The 24,767-nt window shown below is 43.9% G+C and overlaps 3 protein-coding genes across 9 annotated transcripts in view; 2 read left to right on the top strand and 1 right to left on the bottom strand.

Annotated features, from left to right (window-relative positions):
• The window catches only part of abr (ABR activator of RhoGEF and GTPase), a 122,066-nt gene extending 120,350 nt beyond the window's left edge, over window positions 1-1,716 (top strand). For all 4 annotated transcript variants that reach the window (XM_076020206.1, XM_076020202.1, XM_076020204.1 and 1 more), the window contains one exon: window positions 28-1,716. In XM_076020206.1, coding sequence (XP_075876321.1) covers window positions 28-117 — 90 coding nt within the window. In that variant the 3' untranslated portion in view covers window positions 118-1,716. The remainder of the gene's footprint in view (window positions 1-27) is intronic.
• Window positions 1,717-1,756: 40 nt separating this feature from the next.
• timm22 (translocase of inner mitochondrial membrane 22 homolog (yeast)) lies at window positions 1,757-4,421 on the bottom strand. Its single transcript, XM_076020222.1, has 4 exons — window positions 4,128-4,421; window positions 3,532-3,728; window positions 2,790-2,862; window positions 1,757-2,672 (listed from the first exon to the last, which is right to left on the bottom strand). The coding sequence occupies exons 1-4, from the start codon at window positions 4,381-4,383 to the stop codon at window positions 2,596-2,598; spliced, it is 603 nt and encodes a 200-aa protein (XP_075876337.1). The 5' UTR covers window positions 4,384-4,421; the 3' UTR covers window positions 1,757-2,595.
• A 530-nt stretch (window positions 4,422-4,951) lies between these two features.
• The window catches only part of specc1 (sperm antigen with calponin homology and coiled-coil domains 1), a 65,530-nt gene continuing 45,714 nt past the window's right edge, over window positions 4,952-24,767 (top strand). For 2 of the 4 annotated variants that reach the window (XM_076020210.1, XM_076020207.1), the window contains exons 1-4: window positions 4,952-5,118; window positions 15,289-15,477; window positions 20,169-20,352; window positions 20,475-20,610. In XM_076020210.1, coding sequence (XP_075876325.1) covers window positions 20,191-20,352; window positions 20,475-20,610 — 298 coding nt within the window. In that variant the 5' untranslated portion in view covers window positions 4,952-5,118; window positions 15,289-15,477; window positions 20,169-20,190. Of the gene's footprint in view, window positions 5,140-10,233; window positions 10,378-15,288; window positions 15,478-20,168; window positions 20,353-20,474; window positions 20,611-24,767 lie in introns of those variants that run through there. The other 2 variants (XM_076020209.1, XM_076020208.1) reach the window with 2 other exon arrangements.

Genomic DNA, 24,767 nt, shown 5'->3' with positions numbered 1-24,767 from the left:
TAAAGTACTTCTACTCTTTCATTTCAGGTCCAGGTGCTGCTCTACTACCTGCAGCACTCTCCCATCTCCTTCGCTGAACTGAAGCGCAACACACTCTACTTTTCCACTGACGTCTAATCCCGACACCCACCTCCCTCAGGGCGCTGATGGAGGTGGAGGAGGAAGAGGAGGAGGAGTAGAGGAAGAGAAACTCCGTCCTCCTGCCTCCCACGTCCCCCTGCCTCAAGTCTCAGCTCATCTCCGGTGTACAGCCCCCTCCCATCCCCAGATCCCTGCTGTCTCCACAGTCTGACACCACCCACCCCTTTGACCCTCCACCCCTGGTGAGATAGAGCTGAGCACACAGGGAGGCGACCACAAGGCCACTTCCTGGTCATCTTAGTCAAACTTAATGTCTTGTTTGTAATGTACGACGGGCAGAGCAGACCCTGCCTTACGACAAGACCACAAGGCATTCTGGGACCACATTTGGACAGCTTGTTGGGGAGGTGGGGGAGGGGAGGGAAGGGAAGGGGCTTCGAGGCCACAGCCTGGCGCGGTGGCACAAGATCACTTTCTATTGTGTTACAGCGCCCCCCCCAACCCTAAATCCCCCCGGCTCTTTCCAGACGCTGATCCAATGAAACCGGTCGAGCCTCTTGGCTTCATGTCCCTCATAGGAGGCATTTGAGGAAAAAATGGCATTTATATGTTTAATAATATTCTGTTCAGCGGATGTTCCTTTTCCCTTTTTCAGTCCTTCTGGCTTTGTGCATGTGCAGGGAGGAGGAGGCGGCAGCATGGGTGTGTGTGGCTGTGCTCGAGTGAGTGAGTGTGTGAGTGAGTGTGTGAGTGAGTGCGTGAGTGAGTGTGTGTGTCTGTGTGGAAGGGACTTTGAGAACTTGGTTTAGAAAGTGGCAGGAAAGCCGTCCTAATAAATGGCTGCTGTTGGGTCTCTCTGCGTTGTCAGAGCAGACAGGACTGTCCTGCCCAGCGGCTCTTGGCCAAATTAGCCCTATTTATTTTGAATATATATATAATATGTGTGCCTGTACAGTTCTGTGCAACTAGAGAAAAGCTCCAAGGAGCCTGTTTGAAGTTTATTCAGGTAGTGATTTCTTTGGTTTGTTTTGTTTTTTTGTTTTGTTCAGTTTTGTTTTGTTTTAGTCGATGATCATTCACCATGTCATGGTTGGTTGGTAAGCTGTGCTAAAAAGAAAGTCTGCCAATTAATTTCAGTTCACTTTGTAGAGGAGAGAGAGCACTGTGATAGGAGGGTTATTAGAGGGGGAGGGGAAGTAAAAAAAAAAACACCACACATAAACAGAACATTTAACTCTTTTTTTCTTGATGTTTCATTGGAAGCCTGTTCCAAGTGTCTTACTGCACCAGTATAATCTGTAGAATGATTTGTGTAGTTGCCCTCGTTGCATGTTCAGCTTGTCAATGGAACCAGGTCAGGTGACACATTGGTGGGCGGTCAGAGAGGGACCCCTCGCCGAGACTGGCAGCCGCCACCTCTGCTCTGTACAAAGCGAACCTGTCCGCTAGCAAGCCTGAAACATATCTTTCAACTCTGTCAGCACTGCTAGATGAGTACTATTTGATATTTTTAATATAAGATTAAAAATACACATAAAAACTGTTTGAGAAGAATTTCAATATACTGTAATATTGAGGCTAAATGTTAATGTGAACTTTTTCCCTTTTTTAGTAAAAATAAAAGTGACCAAAACACTCTCTCTCTGCTCCCTGTCTGTTGGAAATATGAACACGATGAAATGCAACTCCATAATATTTTAGAATGAAAGCATCACAGCGCTGTAACATATAACCATAATAAAAATACCCCAGTCACATTGATCTACATTTACTCTTGAATGTGTCATGTTAACAGGGGGATTAATTGGTGCCAGACGCTCTACCTGCTCCCTCACTGGACCAACATCAACAAAAACACTTCTGTCTCATTATGTGCTGATTGAAACATCTCAGGTCATTGTGTACATTCAGCACCTACAGCAGAGATCATTCCACCTTCTGTTTCTTTACATTTACAAGAAACTGACCAATGGGACTCAGCTCCCATTTTTGACTTAAAAGACCAACTCTTGGCTTTGAATATTAGTTGTTGATCTTCTAAATGCAAACTAAAGCAAAAATACAGTCCTCAAAGCAAGAGTTAACATAGGAAAAAAAAAATCACCTTTAATATAAATAATCCAGATGAGAGTGAATCACATACACATGACAGCAACATCATACACTGAAACAAGGCTCAGTTGGTCTCAGACTTAAAATTGTAATGATAAACCAAGGTAAATGTAATCTGTGTTGAACATTAAACCTTCCACAAAGAAGCTAGAACATGTTAAGTATACAATATTCCCCATATAGGACGTTAGATTTCTCCAAGTCTGTCTGGTAAAATTTAGGAAACACTGAGAAATTCCTCAGTTCACCATCCTGCCACTCGGCTCTGCGTGGGACCAACAGGTACCAGTCAACTCCATTAAAATGCACAAGTTCTGATTTCACAGCAGCCATCCACACGGTCGCAGTGCTGGTCCACATGTAACCATTCGTTTAAGTCCATGAAGTCGTTCTTGAAGAGGTTCACCGCAAATAATACTCAATGGCAGCAGAGAAGGCGGCAAAGCCTCCGCATCCCAGCACCCCTGCCTTCAGACCAGCTGCAAAAACATTAAAAGAGAAAGAAGAATGAGTGAATATGAATACAAAGAGAAGGACATGAGGGATCATCGAGGGTCATTGTCAGAAAAACTGAAGACCGTAGCCTGAATACATACCACGGAAACCGATGGCGCCTCCGGTTACACAACCACTGTACACGCCGTTCTTCCAGTCAGACGTGCCTCTGTGCTGCAAATCAGAAACAGACACAGTGTTGGTCGCACGCTTTACGTTGTTTGGAAAGTGACTCAGAGAAGCACACAGGAATTCCATGGTAACTGTACCTGTGTAAATGGCAAATAAAACTCTTAATTTCTGGCTCGTCTAAAAAGTCACAATTCCATCAGTTGGGCACCAGAGGGCAGTCTCACACTATTTTGAGAAAAATGCCAGTTGTACATCAGCTCAACCTTCTTGTGTTGTGTCCTGATTCTTCCGAGATTTCTAAGTAGTCTTGATTATATATATTTTTAAATTGTGCTTTTCTAACTCTGACATGATGTGTGGGTAATTGTGTAAACCAGTATAATACAACAGTCGGGCAAGAGGAAGTGTGGCACTGACTATTTGGAAGGAGCCAAATAATTTATATAACCTTTTCAGATTAGCTCTATTCACTTTTTTAGAAAGTTGACCTTAACAGTGGTTATCTAAACAACTGATAAAATGAGAATCATTTAAGGAAGATGCCTTTAAAGCTCTGGTGTTGTTTTTTGTTTGTGTGACATTAAGAATTTTATCAGAGCGCACAATGCTGCAAGCTATTTTGCTTCAACGTTTATTTTGTACTTTTTTCTTAAAAAGAAAAGTGAATCTATATTCGCTTCTCATGCACTGAAGGAAAGAGTTGCCACCTACCGATTCTATGATGCACTCTGTGCAGGAGAACATTGCGCCCACGATGGCGAAATTCTTGGCGTAGGACATCCCCCTCTGGCCCATGTCTTTCAGGACTTCTCGAGCTGTCGGAGTTCTGAGAGGGTCTTTAGGGTCAAAGCCCACATTTGTATCGATGCCTGCCGTGAAAACACCAAAAGCTCCTCCGAGGACAAACCCTAGAAGACCCAACACAGTGCAACATGAAACAATACCTTCCACCATGTGGAATACAATATAGTTTATGACACTTTGACTTGCTTGCGTTTACAGTCACGTGTGCTGATCATGTTATATATAATTTCATAAACAAAACAAAAAAAAAAAGACAGTCAAAAAGAAAAGAAAATCCCTATTGCTACAGCTATTAGACATCAGTATTTTCTGAAGTTAAAAGGCATCTCGCTGGCATAGCACCCCAAGTGCCTCATTACTGCCACCTACATGTGTTACTTGATTTACAGTTGAATGTGCTGCACTGCCAGAGCGGAACAAATCCAAACGCTTAATCCACCAACTTTTCACTTGAATTTGTTTAGCCTTGATGCAACCAATATTGACTGAACGGTGTGACTTACCGCCCACACAGGCCAGGACTGTCTTGAAAGCGCAGCTCTCCATTCCTTTCTCGATCATCTTTTGCTCGTCGCTTTTAGGAGGCGAAGGCAGACCCATTACGGTGGGGTTCAGCTCCTTTACGGACTTCTTGTCCCCGATCAGGTGCTCCAGAATCATGCTGTACTGAATGGTCGGGCTGTCCATAGCGGGGTTGGACGGGATCGGACCTTGCGGGTCGGAGGAGGCAGCATTTGGAGCACTCGCGGAGGCCGCCATGTTTCTCAATGACAGAGAGCTAGCTGGTAAATGCAGTTCACTGTTTGCGGTAGCAGATTCGTGTCAAGTGTAAAGGTCCCGCGAACGTAAGCTGCAAACATTATTATTTTTTATGATTATTTTTTACATGAATTAATATTACAAAATAAAGTTACATATACTCGTCACGTTTAACTTTTAAATTAGTGTTCATTCGTCCTATGATGTTTGGATATATATTTCCTTCGTTCTACGACTTATTGAATTTGTTTCAGCAGTTTCGACGGATCATTGACTCGCAGAAGCAATTAAGACTTGAACAGGAGTCTTCCGGTTGTTTTTACGTTTATTTTATTGGGGTTTGTGAGACTGATCCAGGAGTATAGTTATTCAAGAAGAAGAAGAAGAAGAAGAAGAAGAAGAAGAAGAAGAAGGGAAAAATGTTTTAAAGGCAGTAAAAATATTTGCAATGTATGTGTAAATATTTTGAGATAGAAATGACAAATGCGGTTTATTTTGAGTGCAAAAGAACGTAATTGAGCGACGATTCTTGATGACTACATTACCCATAAGACCGCTGCAGCACTGCGCCAAACGCGCTCTCCGTGCTCCACCTACCGGCTCTTGCGGGGCCGGTAGGTAATGAGCGGCGTGCGAGAGGCGGCAGCGGCAGCAGCAGCGGCAGCGGCAGCACCACCAGCAGCATCACCCTGATCACAGCAGCAGCAGCAGCAGCAGCGCCGCAGTCCTGGACAGGTGAGACGCAGCCGGAGGCGAGTACGTGTGTTTGTCCCTCTCTCTGCCGCACGGGTTGAGCTTTCTCGCTCGATTTGAAACGTCCAAAGTTGACGTGAAAACGGTTTCCGTGTAGGTGGACATTAGAGAAGCCGCGGGAGAGTGTGTCGCGGCAGAGTCCCCTGACCAGCCGAACGCGAAGCCAAAAACCCATTGATGACGTCTGGACTGTTTTTCTCTCTCCCTCTGAGTCGCCGCAGTGGCTAGGTGTTGTTTATTTTTATTTTTTATTTTTTATTTTTAGCATGTTTTTTGTTGTTGTGATAACGGCTGTCAAAATTGTGCCGGCGGTGTTGTTGCTTTTGGCGAGTGTCACCGTATGGCAGCAGCAATGAGAGGCAACAGTGAGGTGAACCTAATTAGTGTCCGGATATCTACCATGGCATCCCGCCATGGGTTGGACAGGATTGTTACTCAAACGACGCTCCCCACCAGCACCATGAACATTCTGTTTATTGGTTAAATTATACCTCCACTGTGGTTACATGCGTATTATTTTTCATTCATTCATTTATTTATTTATTTAGCAAAAATGACGCGTTTTGTGAGTGTCTCGGTTTGGGTCTAAATTAGATTTTTTTTTTTTTGGTTAACACAAGTGTGCTCCCTTTAAATAGGGTGATTCAAGATTGTTCTATTTATAGTTTAGCCGTTTTCTTGGTGTGTGTGTGTGTGTGTGTGTGTGTGTGTGTGTGTGTGTGTGTGTGTGTGTGTGTGTGTGTGTGTGTGTGTGTGTGTGTGTGTGTGTGAGAATGCATCATTCAGACTTTTACTAAGTTAGGACTGCCTGGCTATTTTAAACACATATTTTTGCGTACTTAGACTGTTGTCCGATTGTGTTCTGATCCCCACTGAGTATGTGACAGTATTGTGACAGTATTTGTTTTAAATTATTTTGGTTTTAAATAATAAAACAATTGTTTGATGCGCAGAATCTGCTTTACATGCCGTTTAGTAGCTGCTTCCTTTGGTCATATGTATATTATAGGTTTTACTATATTTCTGTTATGTGTGTCACTGTATGTATGTTAGGTGCATATGCAAGTGTAATGTAGTGTAGTGAAATGTACTTACCACATCAATCAAGTTTCAGAAGCACAATATCAGCTCTTCTGTCCAGCGACTTCTGTGTGTTTTATGTGATTCTCACATGTAGCCGCTGTCGGCTTGCTGTCTTTGGAAGCACCTCTGTGCACGGCAAGCGCTTTTTTTACTCTTCACATGATCAGCCATTTGTTCCTCATTAGACCGGTGCCTTGAGAAGCAGTCAAGCAGGGTCTTGTTGTGCTCAGCATCTGTAAAAGGTTTTTGTTTATGTATTTAATAGGTGCTTAAATGCATCATTATAGAAAACAATCCTGACTAAGCTTCTGTGTGTAATTCTCCTCCTGCCACGTAACGTTAACATCCTTGTAAAGTGTACCACCAAAGTCGTCTGCAGACATCTGATCGTTCTCTCAAACAGTGAGCCTTAAATAAATATTTGCCGTTTTGCTCCTGGCTTGCTTTGGGCAGCAATTTGACAGCTTAATTACCACAAAAAGGAAAGTGGGCTGTGAAATATCTGTAGTTTCAGAGCCGTCTCAGTAGATTTTGGCCAGTCTAGTTGAGCGCACATGGAATTGAATAGGGAACAAATAACAGCTTTACCTTTTTTTCTTCCCCTTTTGATTATGGGAGGTAGAAGTAGACTTTAAATGCGAGTCACACAACAGTTAGTTATGAGTCTCGAAATGTGAAATTTAGTTTGTCCGTAATTAAAAACTTTGTTTTTCTCATGGTTAACCATCCTAGAAAGGGAAAAAGTTGAAAACCTCTTTTTGCTCTGTTTCATCTTCAATTTGGGCTTAATTCTGTTTTATGATGGGAAATCTGACTACAGCAGGGTGGAAATATGAGTCAGAGTTTCACTTTTTACAGTTATTGATGCTAAAAAGGTCTTCTTTTCCATTATGTCTGTCACGAGATAACCAAAAGAACGGTTGGGCTCCCTCTTCCAATCCTCATACTTATCTCTTCCTCGTCCAATCTGAAGCCTTGAAGCTCCAGAGTTTTTTTGGGTTTTTTTTCTCCCTTCAGTTTCTCTCATCTTCTGTCCGGCTCATTATGGAGGCAGTTCCTGTCACTGGCCTGCTATTTATAGTTGAGGGTTTTGTGGGCAGTACCCAAGTCCAGTTGCGCTGTCGTGGTACAGCTAGTTTTGCCCTACAGGGATGCAGTGATGATTTCCCTCGCTGGACTGTCGGACAACAGGAAGATTAGCATGTATGCTTTATTCCATCTCTTCGATTCAGTTCTATTCTTATTCTGCGGTAAACCAAGGGTCTCCTGTCATTGTTGCCCTGTAGACTCCAGCTTAAGTGTTGTCATCCTGGACCCGTATGCTGAGAGAAACGCTGTCTATGGATGCTTTCAGCCTCATGTAGTAATTGATGTGAAGCGAGTCAGGGCGGGGGTGGGGTAACGACATTTGGAGTAACCTTCTCCGGTTGTGGTGAGAAGGGTGAAAGGCAACCACTGCAGTAAAGCTGCCCATTGTACAGTAATTCGGGGCTTGGATTTTTATTTGAAACAACAATGCAAAGCAGCACATTTAAACATGGGATCAGCAAGGACAGCAGAAAATAAATGATGGAAATAAAATGAGAGAAATTTTGAAGTGAATGTAAGAGAGTAGGAGGTGGCTCAGAGGGCAGAGAGGGCGGCGAGGAGGGCACCGAGGACAGAAGCGTTAAACATGTGTAACAATAAACAATGATGTGACGCAGCCGCAATTTGAATATGAACAAAGAAGTTAAGCCCGCGAGTTGGACCGTCCAGTCGTTTGCTGTTTGCTGAATGCTGGATTCACCCTGTTGTCACTCTACACGAGGCCTGTGTCAAATTTCCCTTTAGGTTTAGTGAAAAGCTTGGGTTTTCTAAAGACTGAGATTTGACTTAAAATAAATCTATTTTTCACCCACTTAAACCTTAGAACCTTAGAACTCTTTCTTTGTAAAAGGTTGCTCTAAGCCAGCGTTCCCTCTAAAACCTAAAATGTTGCTTTTTTTATTCACCCTTGTTTAATGTTCTGCTCATTTTTGCATGATCTTAGCACTAACTGGGATGGTGGATGGCTTGTATTTTTGCTGCTGCACCAGATTTATTCTGGATAATAATAAGCAAAGCAATTACAGATCGGGGAGTCTATTAGGCTGTCGCTGATGAAGACTGTGAAGATTTGCTAATCCTTGACGCCAAGCTGAAAACCCTCCTTTTGGGTCGTAATGAGATGCTGCATTAAAGATGAACGAGCTGCACCTCATTTGACCTGTCAGAGTTCTGTCTGATGTTGCTGCTGCTGCTGCTGCTGCTGCTGAGTCTGTTTCACTGTTGAGTTCACCAAGTGCAGCAGCTGCTGTGCAGTCTGCAAAAAACCTGTTAATGCGGCGCAACAGTGCTGTTGGTGGAAAATAGTGCTCTTTTTTTGGCCTGCTGTGAAAGAAAGCTTAAGTGCAGAAGAAAAAGTGAATAAAGTAAGAATGAAGCAGATGTGGAATCTTGAGCAGGTTGCCAACTCTGAGACAGCACAGACTGTTCGCGTGTTCAGATTGAGGATCAATGTGGAATTAATTTCCTCTGATTAGTACTGACCTCGCATGGCACCGTTCAAATATGAAATCTTACTCATCGGCCTTGCCGACCTGCACGAATCAGAATCCTCAACTGGTTTTTTCAATTTCAGTGGATTGCATAAGAGGTCAGCTTCCTTAATGGGTAATGAGTGGAGGTAGGAGAGAAATCACCGTGGTGCACAGTGACAAACCAGTGGTCACATGTAGCTCCTTGCACTAATCCAAGGGTCCCAACTCCAAATTTGTTTGGTCTGCTTGAATGCAGGCAAACAGAATGTTTGGAAACATGGAAGGTGGCTGGTCACCTTCCATGTTTAACCTCCTCTTTCCAAACGCTTTCCTTGGTGTCTTCACCAGATGCATTCATCAGATTAGGGGCGAAAATTATCGATTAATTCCTTGATCCTTAGTTGATTGACCTTATCGATCGATTTAACAATTCATTGATCAGCAGCGATTTTTCCTGAGAACCTAAATTTCACAATGAAAAATGTGTAAGAAGCACATTATTTAACCCGTAAATAATGTTGAGGGTCCAATGTGACCTATTTTTAGGGAACAGTAAAAACACCCTCAACATTTATCCTCTCACTTTAAGTTGACTTCTAATGGGTCACATTTTAAGAAAATGTTTTAGGTATATTATGACCATTACAGTATCAACAGGTGAATTGCTCTTTCCTGCCACTACACTGTTATAATGATATTAACCACCCGTGTGAAAAAAAATTCAATTAATTGAGACTAATTTAATTGAATCGATTAAATTCTTAATCAATAATTGATTAATTGTTAACATCCCTACATCAGATAAATCAATGAATGGGATCATGGCTACATTACATCAGTTATCCCAGGTCAGCATGATACAGACCTCATCTTTAACGTTCCTAAACGGACAGACTAGGGAGGATGCAATTTGCTTTCACATCTTCAGTCCTTCCTTTTTTTTTTTCTTAAATCAAACTTTGCACATTGAATCACAATGGCCAAGGAGCTCAATCTTGAGCAGCATAAACCCCCATTAGGACCGGGCACAGTTTCGATCTTCCCGCACGGCATCTATGAACACAGTGAATCGTAGCGAGCGTAGCTCTCTGCGTAGCCTATTGGTCTTTATCTCCGAGTCTTCCATCGGCCACCATAATTGCTGCTCCTCTCGGCAGCGTGAGGATCAGTGAGGATCAGAAGCACACTTGTCTGCCCCGTGACCTCACACGACTCACTCCCCTCTCTCACACACGGCTCAGAGAGCCGTTATCTCCCCCCTCAAGAGGCGAGGCCTCGTCGGCAGACAGTTCAAGTGGCACGTCCATCTCTGCAGCTTTAATGAGGAGATAAGAGGTGGTGATGGACGGATAGGAGCAGAAAGAGGCACCGGCCTGGCGTCAGGTCGGTCGTTTGGCTGTTGGCTGTGGAAGCCGAGGGAGGGGGGAAGGGAGGGAGGGAGGGAGGGGAGGTAAGTCCAAGCATCTTTCCCCCCCTCTGCCTCCAAAGTTATGCGCAGCTTTGTCCAGGAAACCGAGCGCATACTTGACGAGCGTCGCACTCCAACTGGCTGCCTCCGAGGAACGCCTCAGTTTCTCTAAATGGGTCACGTCTGGAGGTGAGGCAGGGATGAGAGATGTATTGCTTTCACAGGCAGCGCCAGTGTTGCACGAGTTGTCCGATCGAGGTAAACAGGATGAGCGAGTTAGACGTGACACTCTCATGTGCGTAGGCAGTGTTGTTAAAATGTTTGCTGCCTGGCTGAAAGAGGTCAGCACGCTATTGAAACGCCCTCTCAAAACACCCACCCACTGCACATCAAACAGCCCCAATGCCACAAGTGTGCTAACAACAACGCAAGCTTGGATGCTCTCTCTTTGCCTGGATATTGTTGGGCTCATGGGAGCTGATGCTCTGATGTTGCATTGTGAGAAACCGCTGGGCTCTGGAGCCGTCGTCCTTTCTGTTTCCTGGCCGTTTCTCATGGACTCCTGTGTGCAAGTGTTTCTATGGAATCCGCCTACTCACTGCTCATGCGGCCAACCAGGCAGACAGGAAAAGAGGCTGAAGTTTCTACGACGTGGCTCTATTTATCTGGGAAGAACTTTGCACCATCCGAGCAGGAAGTTTGGCTCTCCGGGGAGCACAGCTTTGAAAAAGATGAAACGGAGAACCAAGCAGATGAAATATACATGAACACTGCAGCTATCTGAGCTGCTGCAACTCTGGACTCAAGGCTGCAGAGAAGTTTTTGTTTTTTTGTTTTTTGAACACAGCTGCAGCAAGATGCCTGGTTCAATAGCTCAGTCATTAATGTCCTGTTTGATGGTGTAGCAGTGCATTGTAGGATGGAATTGTTTATCTCTTCTTGTCATTTAGTTTGTCTGTTTATAATGAAATCCAGCATATGCATCACCAGGAGTTTTACCGCAATGTAATCTGATCATTTAACTGGAAAAATTGTAATGTTACAAATGGTAACATAATTTTGTATGTTTTTTTCTTGAGTTTGCAAAAGCATTAACAAATTAAAACTAAGTTTTAAAATGTTTCATAGTATAATGTGATAGACTTAAGTAGAAAATAAATGAAAACTAGTGAAGGGTCGGGTTAAAAGGGTGTCTTCAGACGTTTAGACGAATTAGATTTATACTGTGTATTTGAATGGCTGCTTTTTTTGTTTGCTAAAAGGTTGTTGAATGTAGTGCTGCCTGTCTTGGCCAGGACACTCTTGAAAAAGAGATTTCCATTATCTTCCTGCAACTTCAAATTATAAAAATCAAAGTCTAAGAATTGACTGACGTTAATATAATTCATAGAGTAAAATATGGGGAGACACAGTGTGGTGTTGGCAGTGATTTTAAAAAATGGAAACTGAGAGCTTGCATGCCGTTCTGTCCCCAGCGGACCATCATCACGCATGCAGGGTCCTCTAGCAAGCACGCTTTGAAAGTTTGCTCACTTCTGCTGTTTGGGCCCAGAAAACAACCTATTGATCCATGTCTGCTCTAAAGAGAATCATTGCCTCAGCATTTTCCCACCAGCGTTGCTTTGGTCTTTTTACTGAACTAAAACATGCTGATTTAAGCTGTAAAAACTCAGCGTTAAGCTATTTTCTGCTGCTGAGATCATCTCTAGTTTAGTTAAGTTACTCTCAGTCACACACGTGTCCAGCCACTACTCCTATTATTGTTCCTCAGTGGTTTTGATTTGCTGCTGACTGCAGGAGCCGCTGGCTGTGTTTTCTGGGTGACTGAGGGTCTTTGAACCTGTTGAACATGACATTTACACCGTCCCAGAATTAAAGAGGAAAGCCAGAGAGAGCGAGAGAGGCCGTCTCACAGCATGGGACCAGAATAACGCCACGCGCTTCCTGTTTGACTTAAATGAGGACACATCATTTCCTCAAAGCCAGCTGCTGCACAGATGCTTCAGGGCTCCAGACATGGTCGTGCTCAATTAATACATGCATGCATCCATGGAGGCATGTGTTTGCCTGATGTGCTTTCCTACTGTGATTTTTATCAGCTTAAATTAAGGCTGTGAATATTGTTGTTATTAAATTTGGGTGTGTAATTTTGCAGGGCAGCTTAGCTGCTGCTGTGATCTTTGAGGAGTGCAGTAGATCGAAACATCATGCCATCAGAAGCAGAAGTAGATTCCTGTTGTGTGTGTGCACTTTGATTGTTAGAACTTTGAAGGGATTGAAATAACCTGCCATGTAAACATTGTATATCTTCTCTGTAAATGCAGATTTAGATACAATGGTGAGGGAAGAGCGTTGCCCCATCTTTTTCACATCATTACTCTTTAGAAATCTTAAGATTTAAACTTTTAATAAATCATCTCCATGTGCAGCCTAAATCTTGTGCATGCAAGAGTTCAGAGAAGCTGAAGCCAGGTGCAACGTTCCATATTATTTATCTCGCTCATCTTATGAAGTGCCCATAGAAAGCACCATAGGTAGCGAAACTTGACATTCAAACAAACATATGCTTCATTTAAGTGGACCAATCAGATGTTTTTTATTTATTGTCAGTTGCACCAGGTCACTGCAGCTCGAGGCTCCTATTGGGGGGCAACATGAGCTACACAGTTTGTCCTCGTGTCCAAAGTCAACACTAAAGTCGAGAGAAAGTCCCATCTGCTGGATGTTGGCAGGATTGATGATCAGATTTTAAATCTTTGTGAGTGATGTATGTGACACAAATTAATGACCGAATGTATCATTTTTAATCTTTAGACAGACCTTTGACATGGTAAAAAAAAAAACTGCTGAAGGTTTTTTTTTTATGGACATCAGTGTGAGAAAAAAATTTTTGCACTGAAAGACAATTAATCTACTCTTATTTAAAAAAAACACCTTATTTGAATTTGAGCTGCTGAAATGTCTCTCCATTGCACTATTTGTAGAATCGTTTCTTATCATCTTTGTATCAGTTTTTCCTTATACAATGAAAGAATGTCTTGCTTTCAGTGGTCATACGGAACCAAACACTCATCCCTAATTCCAGTCATTTGTCGTTTCCATATTATTTCCCATCCGAGGCAACAATAGGGGGAGAATGTGACTCAGTCTTCTTTCCTGTGACGGATGGGGAGAAAAGAGAAGTGAGCAGCAGGTTGTGCCCAGAAGTTTCTTTCTGGCTGCTGGGTGTTTATTCTCCTCTCCTCTCGCTCTGTTTACTGTCGGCCTCCGGTGTCACACACACTGACAGTAAGGTGCCTTTCACTTGCAGCCTCCAGCCTCCATGGGTTCATGGTGCCGCATCATTTATTTATGTCTGGCCTATCTTTCAGCCGAGGTGTCTGCTGTGTCCCCACACAGAGGCTTGATCATCAGTGCGTCTCAAATCTGTTGTGTGTTTTGAGGGAACAAGCTGGAAAAGAAGGGCTTTCTTCCAAAGTCATGCTTTAACCTTTCATCTGGTGCCAAACTGATCATAGACGTGGAGTTAGTGGTTTCTGAAAATCGAGCTGTGTTGGCCGACTCACCACTCCTGCTGTTTCGGGACTCGAGATATAACGTGTTTCTTTTCCTGTGTCATTTAAAACCCAAGCAAATCTAGTCATACGTTCTAATTTTTTCCTCAGGCAACCATAAATGGCACACTGAGATGAGAAACGGATGGCTTGGGTTACACAGCGGTGGCTTCCCTCGTCATGCTAAGAAAAAAAATGACAGTATTTAGATTTTGCAGTGAACTTTGCCGGGGTTTTGTTCGTGTTGTTGTATAATTTCATCAGCCGTCTTGTTGAAATCATAGTCAAGTGTTTCCCGTGTTATTGTGCGATCTGCTGTTAAGTTCTTGTCATGTGACCATCGGCTGAAAACCAATCACAGTGAATAAACTAGGCTTCATGGCAGTTTGGTTTAGGAGCGTGAAGTGTGATAAGTGCAAGCATGTCTGCTTGAGTCACAGGAAGTTGGCTGGTACAAGTGCCTTATTCTACTTCCTGTCCAGGTCTTTGTTCATTGTGCCTTACATCACTAACGGCAACAATTTTGCATTTGGATTTTGCAATGGACAAGCCTGGATGGTTCTTAGTTGTTGTTTTGTGTGTTGAGAATCATTTAAACAGAACAGGAGGAGAGGGATTTCTCTCACACTCACTCTGTCACTAGATGTAGGGGTTCCTACTTTGGCAGAGTCATTTGAAGTAACATTCAAGTAGAACATGACACACAAAAATATGTAACCCAGTTAAAAAGGAAGTTGTGAAAGCGACTGGCTTTATTCTGTCCTCACTAACACACGGTGGATCCCACTGTAGCCTCTGCACGACTCTGCAATTCATAAAAAGTAATTCTCCACAGTCTCTCAAGCTCAAGCAGTGTTTTTAAAGGCAGTTTTCTTGTGGCGGTGGCGGATGGGGTGTGGTCAATTCCTCAGTTTAACAGTTCACCACAAAGCCTGTTTCATCCCCCGAGCAGAGAGCTGCACTCTCTCTGCCCACACGCTCCTCGGCCTCGGCGTTACTCAATCTAAACCGGTCCATTATTGCAGACCTTAAAAGCGGAGACCCCGCCACAAATGACCCACCCTCACATTAAGAGGACTTTCTCCGGCACAAAGTGCGACTTTGTCAGCAAAGCAGCCTCCAGATCAGAGAAGCTCATAAAGCCGTCGTTCACCAATTTTTGTTTGTCAAGCGTCGCATTAGTCAGCCTGTTATTCTTGGAAACATCAGTGATGCAGCAGAAGTGCTCGGTTTAGACGGCTGAGGGCTTTAATCTGTGGACGCAATGGGACACTTGCGTTTCACCCACAAACACACACAGTCTCAGGTTCAATCAAATTGCCAGTCGCTGCCGAGTGAACCCGGTCCGGCACCAGCTTTTGAGTGACGTGGTGCAGCAGTGCAGCCATAATAAAAATCTATCCGCGTCAGACAGTCTGTTCCTCCTCCTCACTGATTAAAAGAAGAGATTTCCTCTTCGCTTGACTAGTATGAAAAAAACAAAAAGAGGGAAAATGAGCGTCGGTAAACAAGTTTGAAACTCTGTCTGTCTTTCACTTTCTGTCAGAGAGTGAAGGAGGCAACACTGGAAGCCTGCTGCACGTCCTCATCCGGACTGCTGTGTGGTGGCTGCCACTCGTGACCCTCCTCTCCCTCCCCTCACGCTGCCTCCCTGGAGCTCAGTGGAGGGCGTGTATTTCTGAGGCCCCTCGGGCTCCGTGCTGGCTGCTGGAGGACAGCATCCAGCAGGAAACACGTGAGTCAACCCAGTCACTCTCCTGCCCTGTGTGTGTGTGTGTGTGTGTGTGTGTGTGTGTGTGTGTGTGTGTGTGTGTGTGTGTGTGTGTGTGTGTGTGTGTGTTCTCTGTCATCAGTCTGGCCTGTTTTTCTTTTTTTTCATATTGCTGCTCAGATGATCCTGCAGTATAATTTCATTCAGTCATTGTTATGCAGCTTTATTTGGATTGGTTAGTCATCGCACTGGAACAGAACGTTTTGGAATTCATGAATAAAATGTCCAGTGGTGACAAGGAAGAATATCTGCCGATGGTTTTCATGCCTGGCTTTTATTTTTTGTTTTTTTGCTCATTCCTGTCCACCACAGAAAGATTCAGAGGGGGGGGATGTGGCCTGTATTTAAATTTAAACCCCCTATGCTATACTGCCCAGGAATGGCGTTCATGACAAATTTGACCACAAGGGGCCAAAGTTTGCGCAATTAGCGGCATGCTATGTTTGCAATATGTTATATTTAGGTCTTGTGTCTGCCTTTAAAAAATGAACTAGGAGGATGTGGTGACACTGTGACATATAACCCAGATCCATACATCCTTTTTTTTTTTTTTTTTGAAGGTTGGACCCAAAGCATTGTTTGTTTGTGTCACAAAAGTCACTGCTTTTACTGAACTTCTACAAACAGGCACGCACAGTTATTTTCCTGTGTGATCCAACAGCAAACTTTTACATCCTTGTTTTCCGCCGTTTGAGGGCCAACGTTATCCTCTGTGAAGAGAATTAAAATTATTTTGTGAAGTGCCACCACACACCTCGCTGCATGAAGCAGCAACAGAATCTGCAGCCGCGTCTCTGCAGCACTGGCAGTTTCCTCTTTCACAGATCTGCATCAGGATGTTTGTCTTCAGGCAGTGTCAGTTGGTAGTTTCTGGTGTAGCGCTGTGCAGTTTGTTCAAGCGCGTGCGGCGTGTGCGCCCCTCCATGCATTTTTGGGTTGCTGACGTTTCCCGACAATATCTGGTGTGATTTATGGTTGTGGTGCGTTGGGCCAAAATTAAACTGTAATGCAATGAATGCGTACATGTATAAGATGTTATTTCCTGACAGTGTACCAGCAGTGTGAGGCCTAATTATCGGTTCCGTTGAAACATTTGCCCTTTTATTGCAGAGCAGCAGTTTTACTGAAGGACACACTCCAAAACACACATTTCATGCGTTAAATACAAACAGCAATTGGCACTTTACATGAGGAACATGTCTCTTTTTAAATCACTGTGTGTTAGGGTTAGGGTTAGTTCACTCACTCACTCACTCTGTCTGTAGACAGTGTGGGAGGCATCAGGTAACTTCAACCTTAAAATCCCTTGTTTTAGGGATGAAAGTGAAAAAAAACGTTTGGAAAAGCAACCAATCAGCATCCTTTGAGAAAAGAAGACACTAAAAGCGAGTTTAGTTCAACTAAAGCGCGTAACTTCTACAAGCATGTCGTCAACATCCAGCTGCTGCCGTGGTGTCACTTTGTCCAAAACTGGAAATATCCGGAGAAAACATGAGAGTAGGACGGCAGTCCAGCCTGCCACACACTGCACCGTATGTTTTGTGGTTCTGACTGATGTGTAGACCATGTGACATGTGACCTTCTTCATTCTTTGGTCACTTTCCAAGCTTTGTTAGGACTATCACAATTTTCTTTGTGGTCCATGTGTAAAGGTGCGATGTTCAGGCCGAGGGGAAGTGAGCGACGGCTTCGTCCCTGTTTGCTGCGCTGCTGCAAGTTTGATACACACCCTTGGAAAGCTGCAGTATCGGGTCTCTTGTTTTGTTTCAGCTTTGTCGATGATATTTCTTGTGTTGTTCAGTTGAACCACTAATGAGTCATGTCATGATCCTCCTTGTGTGACAAAAGCACATCTTCTCCCTGAGGCCTGTCTTGGATCAGATGGTGTGTGTGTGTGTGTGTGTGTGTGTGTGTGTGTTTGTGTGCGTGTGCGTGTGCGTGTGTGTGTGTGCGTGTGCGCGTGTGTGCTGTGTGTGTGTGTGTGTGAGCGACTGGTAGGATCCTGCCTGGACTCTCACTGTTTTGTCCTTAACTCAGTTCATCAACCTGATTTTTAGCTCCAACTGTCAGAATGGACCTCTGAATATCCTCAGCCGTCTTGTGCCATATTCAACTCATACATTCATCATCTTCCTGTACGCCAGTATAATTACTGAACATGGCAACCCGTCACTTATTGCGGGACCGACTACAAATTATATATGGTTTTCCTCTTGAGTATTTTTTGAAGACGGTTCCATATTTAGCAGTGAGCTGACTTGCTGTCGTCTTTTTACATGCTGCTCTTGGCCAGGTTGCTTTTCTTTTCAAGACATTTCCAACCCCACCCTTCCTTCCTTACACCTTGCTCGTTCACCTTTAAACTAAAGTCTAACGTCTGTCTCTCCAAGATGTTTGAGTTCATAAGTGGGCCGCCACAGCACAAATAGGCCATTGCTTTCCCTCCAGAGAATCACAGCTGCTGCAGAGCACGGAGGGTCTGCACTTTCAGATCTAACTCTATGCAAAATGCACTTCACCAATGTTTATTCAAATACTCGGTCTCTATCCTGACAGTGAATTCCCCAGAAATGAGAAAAGCCCAGCTTTTACTCATTGTTATTTCAATAATAAGCTAAAACTAAGTGTTTATGAAAAGTCTCTGTGGCGTTTCTTGGACAATTCATCATTTGAAGCAGGTCCACTGGAGTCCTGGATGAAAAAACAGAGATATGAAAATGTGCATAATATGGGAACTTTTAAGAAGCATAATCTTCTTATGCGTCTTATGCTTCTTATTGCTATTTAAAAGTTAATAAGAACTTTTAAATGATTTAATAATTTTCAGGAACCTCTTGGTATCAAATTGATAGAAAATGGACATGTATGTTCTAGTTGTGTAAGGTTGGATAGAATACATAACTGCTGTGTTTTTTTCTTTGTTTTCCTTGTTGAGGCATTCCTATACAGTACACAAAGAGCGGGTGAACATGACAATGTCTCCCAGTGGCCCAGAACGTGGATCTACTCTGAGTGTGTGATTTTCACATCTGAATAAAGCACCAGCAACTAGTTTGTAGCCTCATCTCTGACTGTTGGACGTCACTACCTGTCATCAGTCTTGGCTGATTGTCTGATTGCAATTGTATTAAGAATACATTGTTTTTGCAAAGTTCCCTCCTGTTTAAAAAAGGGGAACATCCTGATTCTTCCAGCACTTCCTCATTTAACACAGACAAACATTGAAGCAGAACCAAAAGCAGAACAAAAATGCTCCTTGCAGGGAAAGGAGGCGGCGCTCTGTGATTTCTAATGGGAGGTGAGCTGCTCCAGCTGAGGTGTTGTGTACTTTCCCCAGCTTGGCCATCACAAGACTCAGCCTGGAGACGCCTGGGCATCATATGAGGGCCCAGCGGGGAGACACATGCTCTGATGCGTTCAATAAAACAATGTGCATCCAGTGTGCTTTTTCCTCCCACCCCCCTTAAAACATGATGTAAGACGTCTCCGTCTCCCCTCGTGGAAGTGTTCTGCATTACTGCTGTGACGTCTGACTCCTGCTTTGCTCTGCCTCCTTCTGAGCTGAGAGTGCCTTCTGAAAACTCAAAACGAAAAATGAAAACTGTTCTGTGTGAACAGCCCAGTACAAATGGGATAACGTGGTTATCCCTGCTGGCCGTCGGCGATGTTAACTGGTTTCCCTGCTTGCTGAGACGAGAGGGTTTCCCCATTAACGGCACTCCCTCTGGCAGCTGGACCACGGTGTTACCCAAATCCTGATCAATGACTCGTCCCCCAGAGAGCTGCAGAGCTTTTTAGCAGGACTTCACAGCTAAGTGCTCTCCTTCCGTTTCCTTCAACTCCCCGTTGGCCTGAAGAGCGCATTTCCTTCTGGTGGACAGACAGACAGACGTTCACCTTTAACAGTCCCTCTTCGACCTCTTCTTGTGTGTAGGAGGGTGAGAAGAAGAAAACGTTGCACATCATTTTAAATCAAGGTCTAATAATGAGCTCCAGTTGGGACTATTATGGGCTGTATTGCCTTCTAGGGCCTGTGGAGATGGTGCCGTGTGTGTGTCAGCTCTGCAGCTTTAAACGCGTTGGAAGACATTTCAGTTTTCGCAGGAAGTAGTTCAGCAGTTGCTTCTGCCAGGAAGCATTTTGCCTTGTGTCTTTTGGAGCGGCTACACAGTATGTTTTGGGCTGTACCAACACAGTGGCGTTGTCCTTGCACAGTACACAGTACAGTCTACTCACTTACCTTGTGGTACGACATTGATGCATCCAGATGTTTTTCAGCTCTCACATTTATTACAGCATGATTGCTGTCAACATTTCTAAGATATTTTTTTCCTGAAACAGTAATAATAATGTTTGAATCTGGAGTATCCTGGTTTAATTTTATTGTAGGTTTTATTTGTTGATAGAGCAACCTTATATATGTTTTCTATTTGCCGCCATGTGTGACAGGATGCAGAGTTTCTTTTACTTCCTGTCCTCAGTAGCCAGTCCAAGGGCTTTTCACTGAAACTGCTCTGTGCATTGGATTTCTGAAGAATTTGTTAGCAATAATTTAGAGGCCGCTTAGTCTCATCAACAAAAGTCTGCATGAATTATCCAATTTCTGTCAAGCAGCAGTTTCTAATCTTCCCCCTGTAATATCTGTCAAATCACAGGTTTTGTCCGTGACGTGCAGCCATGTTGAAAACGGGCGCCACCAAGGTGGGGCTGCCCAAGCCTGGTCTCCAGGAGCGGACCAGGCAGGGCTCCCTGACCCACACCTCCTCCAGCACCATCTCCTCGGCTATGAAAACCTCCAGATCCTCCAACACGCTGGCCTCTGACCAGCGCCTCAGCCGAGTGAGTCAGAGTCACGCTCTACAGCATAATGAAAAGTTTGCAGAATGTGGAATATCTCTGTTGTCTGGTTGCTAGGGCGCTAACAGCAGGTGTGGGTTTTTTGGGTTTTGTTTTTTTTCTAGCTGAAACGAGCCAACAGCGACGATGCGTTGACGAAGCCTGTGCTGGGCTCTGCTGCCGCAGGCTCCCGCATGAAGAAGACAGTGACCACTGGAGCCATCTCAGACCTTGCTGAAGGCCGCCCTCGCACTCTGTCTGGTAGGAGACCTGCACCCTGAAACACACTCACACAGCTCAGTCACAAACTGCCGATTAGAGCGAGAGAGCTGTAATCATCTCAAATTAGAGCTCTTGTTTACATCAGAATGAGGAGATTATGGAAGTGGAGGATAGTCCACTAAACTCTTTCGACCACTAGAGGGCCACAGTGCACCACTTAAGCTGCCTGCCGCAGGTGCCAGCAGCTGTTTTCTCTCTCCTCACTCTTCACTTGTCTTGGAACCTTTTTGGCTGCTTTAGGAGGTGCAGTTGGCTGTTTCTTAGAATTTTTATTTTATTTTTTTGAGATACTGGATGTTTTCATCCTCCTCAGACAGCAGTTCGGCCGCGTGAACAGTTTTGTTACTTAACTGTTCTGATTGAAAAGTGAAGAGATGAAAGATTTCCTTCTTTTTTGCTGATCTCTTTTTGTGATTCACTTTTTGGTGTGTCATTTGTGTGTAATGTTCAGTACAGTTGGTACAATTGGCCCCAAGTTTTTAATGGATGAATTGATGTTGAATGCCAGGAGCAGTCAGTCTGATGACTGACTGGGGGGAAGGATGGTGGATGTTAGAAGAGACGCCCAAATATCTCGATTGCCACCCTGCGTTTGGAGTGACATACTTGTCATCCTTTAGCTGTTAGCATCTTTGGTGTTTAATTTTTTTTTTTTTTTAAATATGATAGATCTCCAAGCAATGTTAACAAAATTGCAATTTAGTAGTCTTGCCTCTGTATGAAATATGTAAGGGGATGCTTTTTGTACAGTCGTTTATTTATTTATTTATTTATTTTACCACTATTTACACATTCTGTAGCTGAAGCTGTTTCCAAACTCAGCCCTAAAAGTTCCATTCTCAAATCTTTTTTATTTTCATTCCAGATTCCAATCTAGCCGCCTTACATGATTTATTATTCATTGACAGACCCGCAGAAAATAGCACATTTATGCCTCCGTTTAGGATTGATCTTTGCTTCCTTCTAATATTCATGTTCTCCTTCCCACGTGACATGAATATTTTTTCCCTTATCACGGTGCATCCTTGGAAAAATGCTTTGTGGGTGAGATATCTCCATGTGTTTATGGCGGTCCACCCTCGCAGAGTGTCGATGGTGCGCTCAGTGAAATTCTTCTTCAAAGGGTTTGCTCTGCCGAGACCAAGATAATTAAATTCTACTCTACAAAACACTGGAGAGGAGCGGAGACACTGCAGCCAAGTGTGGCTCAGGGCTCTTTGTTGCACAATTATGACCGTGATGGGTTTTCTTCCGTTTGGTTCTAATTAGCCAAAGTTTGGTTTTTCAATGTGTTTTCACACCCAGGGATAAGAAAACAGTCTCGCTTCCTGAAGTTCATGATAAATTTATAACCCTCGTCATTACCCTACCCTAGTTACGCTGGCCTAGATTTGTGTGGCAACTGAAGCTGAGGATCATTGCTGAAATTCTTTGTCGTAAAGAAAACATCTCAAAAATGAGGAGTTTGGAGGTGTTGCGCAGGAAGTGTGTTTCCCTAAATATAAATAAACTGTACCGACTAGTGCAGGTGCACCTGTGCAGCTGGCCTGGGACTCTGCATCAGTGCACATCTTGACATGTGACAGGAGACGGTGAATGGACGTTTAAAACCCATCATAAAAAAAAAAGAATTCAAAACAATCAGCGGGTGTAAAATCAAATGTGACACCCGGAGAAGCTGCGGCGGCTAACTGAGCGTGCTGGCAGCGACGGTCGTCATTTATCCTGCTGCTCCTCTTGACTTTCACACCTCCACACGGGAAATACCATCATTTGAATATAGATTGAGGTGGTGAGCTGTGGTATTTCAGCCTAATTGATGTTGAGTTGTAATGCACTGGAATGTTTCAAGTGTTTTTGTTTATTGAAGCGGAGGGAACTTCTCTGAAGGACTGAGGCACAGTCTCTTTGTGAATATAAAACGCTTCTTTTTGAAAGTGAATCCCAATCTGCTTTGTGACATTTCAGTAATACGTATATCCACTGGAATTCTAAGACGTGTCTTCAGGTTTGTGTTGTTGCTATTGGTAGTGTCATTTAATCCTGAGCAGGTTAGTATTTTTACCCTCGTGTTGGCTATGCACTAAACTGGCAACATCACGGTTAGGTGACTGGGATAGACTGCAGCACACCTGCGACCCTCAGTGCAGGTGAAGTAGTGATGGGAAATGGAGCCGGTAGATGGATGAACGGATGAGCTTTTCCCATGTTGTTGTATGACATTATATTGCATCATGTTGTTGCAAACATCCATAACTGTTTACTAATTACAACTAATTGCTGAGATAATGAGGACTGAATGTTGACAATATGCATCATTTATGAACTAAGGTACATAATAATTGGGTCAAATGTGTATGATGAGAAGTGTATGCAGGAAAAAGTAAAAAGAAACAAAACAATCAGGGTTTTTTTTTAGCAAATAATTTTCATTTTTAATCGTAATTAATAGTCATCATCAATTTCTTTGTACTAATCAACTGTCCATTGCTGTTTGCCGCTTTTAAAAATATTTTCAGTATAGGTTGTTTTGAACTGAAGAGCATTCAAAAAGCTGCTTCATGATAAAATTGAATCCTCCCTTTGCAAAAACCATTATTACATAACTAAAGCTTATGTTTTCTACAGTCCTCACACGTGTTGAGGGTCCTGGCACCCTCACTTAGTTGAGGCTGAACTGGTCCACTGACTGACGCTGTGGCTCCTCCGACCCCCGCCCGCTGTCACAGCATGCCGCGCTGTCATGTGTCAAAATTGTTATTTTTGCTAATAGAGTCTATTCTCTGTCCCGCTTGGCACTTAACCAGCTCAGATGTGCTGTCAGACAATGGGTTAAAACCCAGCCCTGCCCTGATGACTTATTTAAAACACACTATCAATAATTAAGTCAAGCTTTCACTTGGAGTCCCTGTGGAGTGAGCTAAGAAAGGAGGAAGAGGGAGATAAGACGGCCCTGCCCTATTAATAACAGGCTGGGTGGCCACGGCCGCAGGGCATTACTTTACAAATGGGAATTTCATTGCCAGGTGCTTTCCTTCATTTTCAGTGTATTTGAGGTTTCACATTGACCAATCATGTCTGGATGAGAATACTCACTCCTCTCCTGCTGCACTGAAGTATTCACATGTCTTCAAGCACAAGGTCGAAGCCACGGCTGGTCCTTTAGCTTACCTCGCTTAGCTTGAATGAGTATTTTTGAAGTTGCATTAAGGGAAAGTACAGTCTATAGTGGAACATTGCCTTCAAACCCAACCGCTCTGCTGTGATGCAGCCCCGCTACCTCGACCACCAAGCAGAGACAAAAGCAGCACTTGATATAAAATGAGCTCACTTCTCTTCAAACAAAAAGAAATACGAAAACATCTTGATGATCATTGGAACTACTAGACAATCAAGGGGAACAAATTTAAAGTACAAAAAGCCTTGCGCTTTATTACTTTGTCGTTACCCTCACTGACCCTACTGCATCCCATCGTGCTCTGGAGTGACACTTGCAGGATAAACCTTTCACTCCTGCAACCAAAAATGATCAGTGTGTTTCAAAGTCTGTCCCAGCAGTCACTCATCTTACAGCTTTAAGATTTGCACAGTATTGTTTTAAACATGTTCCTATCTATGATATTTTCACTGTGCATTTTGCATACACAGCAGATAAAGTACGTGTATCTGTATTTATGTTTCTTTTTTGCTGAGTCATTCCCCATATTTCAAGCTATGGAGTCATTTATCTCCCACCGGGGCTGCATGAGGGGCCTGTCGCCAGTGACCGATGAAGGCGACGTTCGTTTCTTCGTATGTGAGGTTCGCTCGACACAACAGATGGATTATGACTGTCTGCCAGCCATAAAGCAGCTTACAGCTCCCATTGTTCCATCACCTAGTCGATCTGCTGCCATGAGAGGAGGGGGGAGCGCGGGTGGGTGCGACGGCACTGACCTCAGTGTCGGGTGGCAGTGAAGGACGCGAACAGCGGGCAAACACTGAGGACCCCCTGAACCAGTTTTAATATGCACAACTCCAGACAGCAGAGCCCAGACACCGGGAGCATGTGGTCGCAGCAGGACGCACCCTCCCCGTCTGTGCGTCGGTGTGTGTGGAGGGCAGGAGGAGGGGGAGGGCGAGGAGGAGGAGGAGGA

The sequence above is a fragment of the Nelusetta ayraudi genome, unplaced genomic scaffold (genome assembly GCF_046127955.1).
Source record: "Nelusetta ayraudi isolate G7.1 ecotype Tasmania unplaced genomic scaffold, CSIRO-AGI_Nayr_v1 ptg000011l, whole genome shotgun sequence".
In the NCBI taxonomy this organism is placed as follows: Eukaryota; Metazoa; Chordata; class Actinopteri; order Tetraodontiformes; family Monacanthidae; genus Nelusetta; species Nelusetta ayraudi.
Note: the sequence above shows the minus strand (reverse complement) of the source record. Positions and strands in the feature narration are given on the sequence as shown.

What these genes read in the sequence shown, in the direction of transcription:
- timm22 (XM_076020222.1), bottom strand. Translation starts at nt 4,383, where the DNA reads ATGGCGGCCTCCGCGAGTGCTCCAAATGCTGCCTCCTCCGACCCGCAA. An exon ending in AGTCCTGGCCTGTGTGGGCG is followed by an intron (nt 3,729 to 4,127) that starts GTAAGTCACACC and finishes TGGGTCTTCTAG; the next exon opens with GGTTTGTCCTCGGAGGAGCT. An exon ending in AGGCGCCATCGGTTTCCGTG is followed by an intron (nt 2,673 to 2,789) that starts GTATGTATTCAG and finishes ATGTTTTTGCAG; the next exon opens with CTGGTCTGAAGGCAGGGGTG.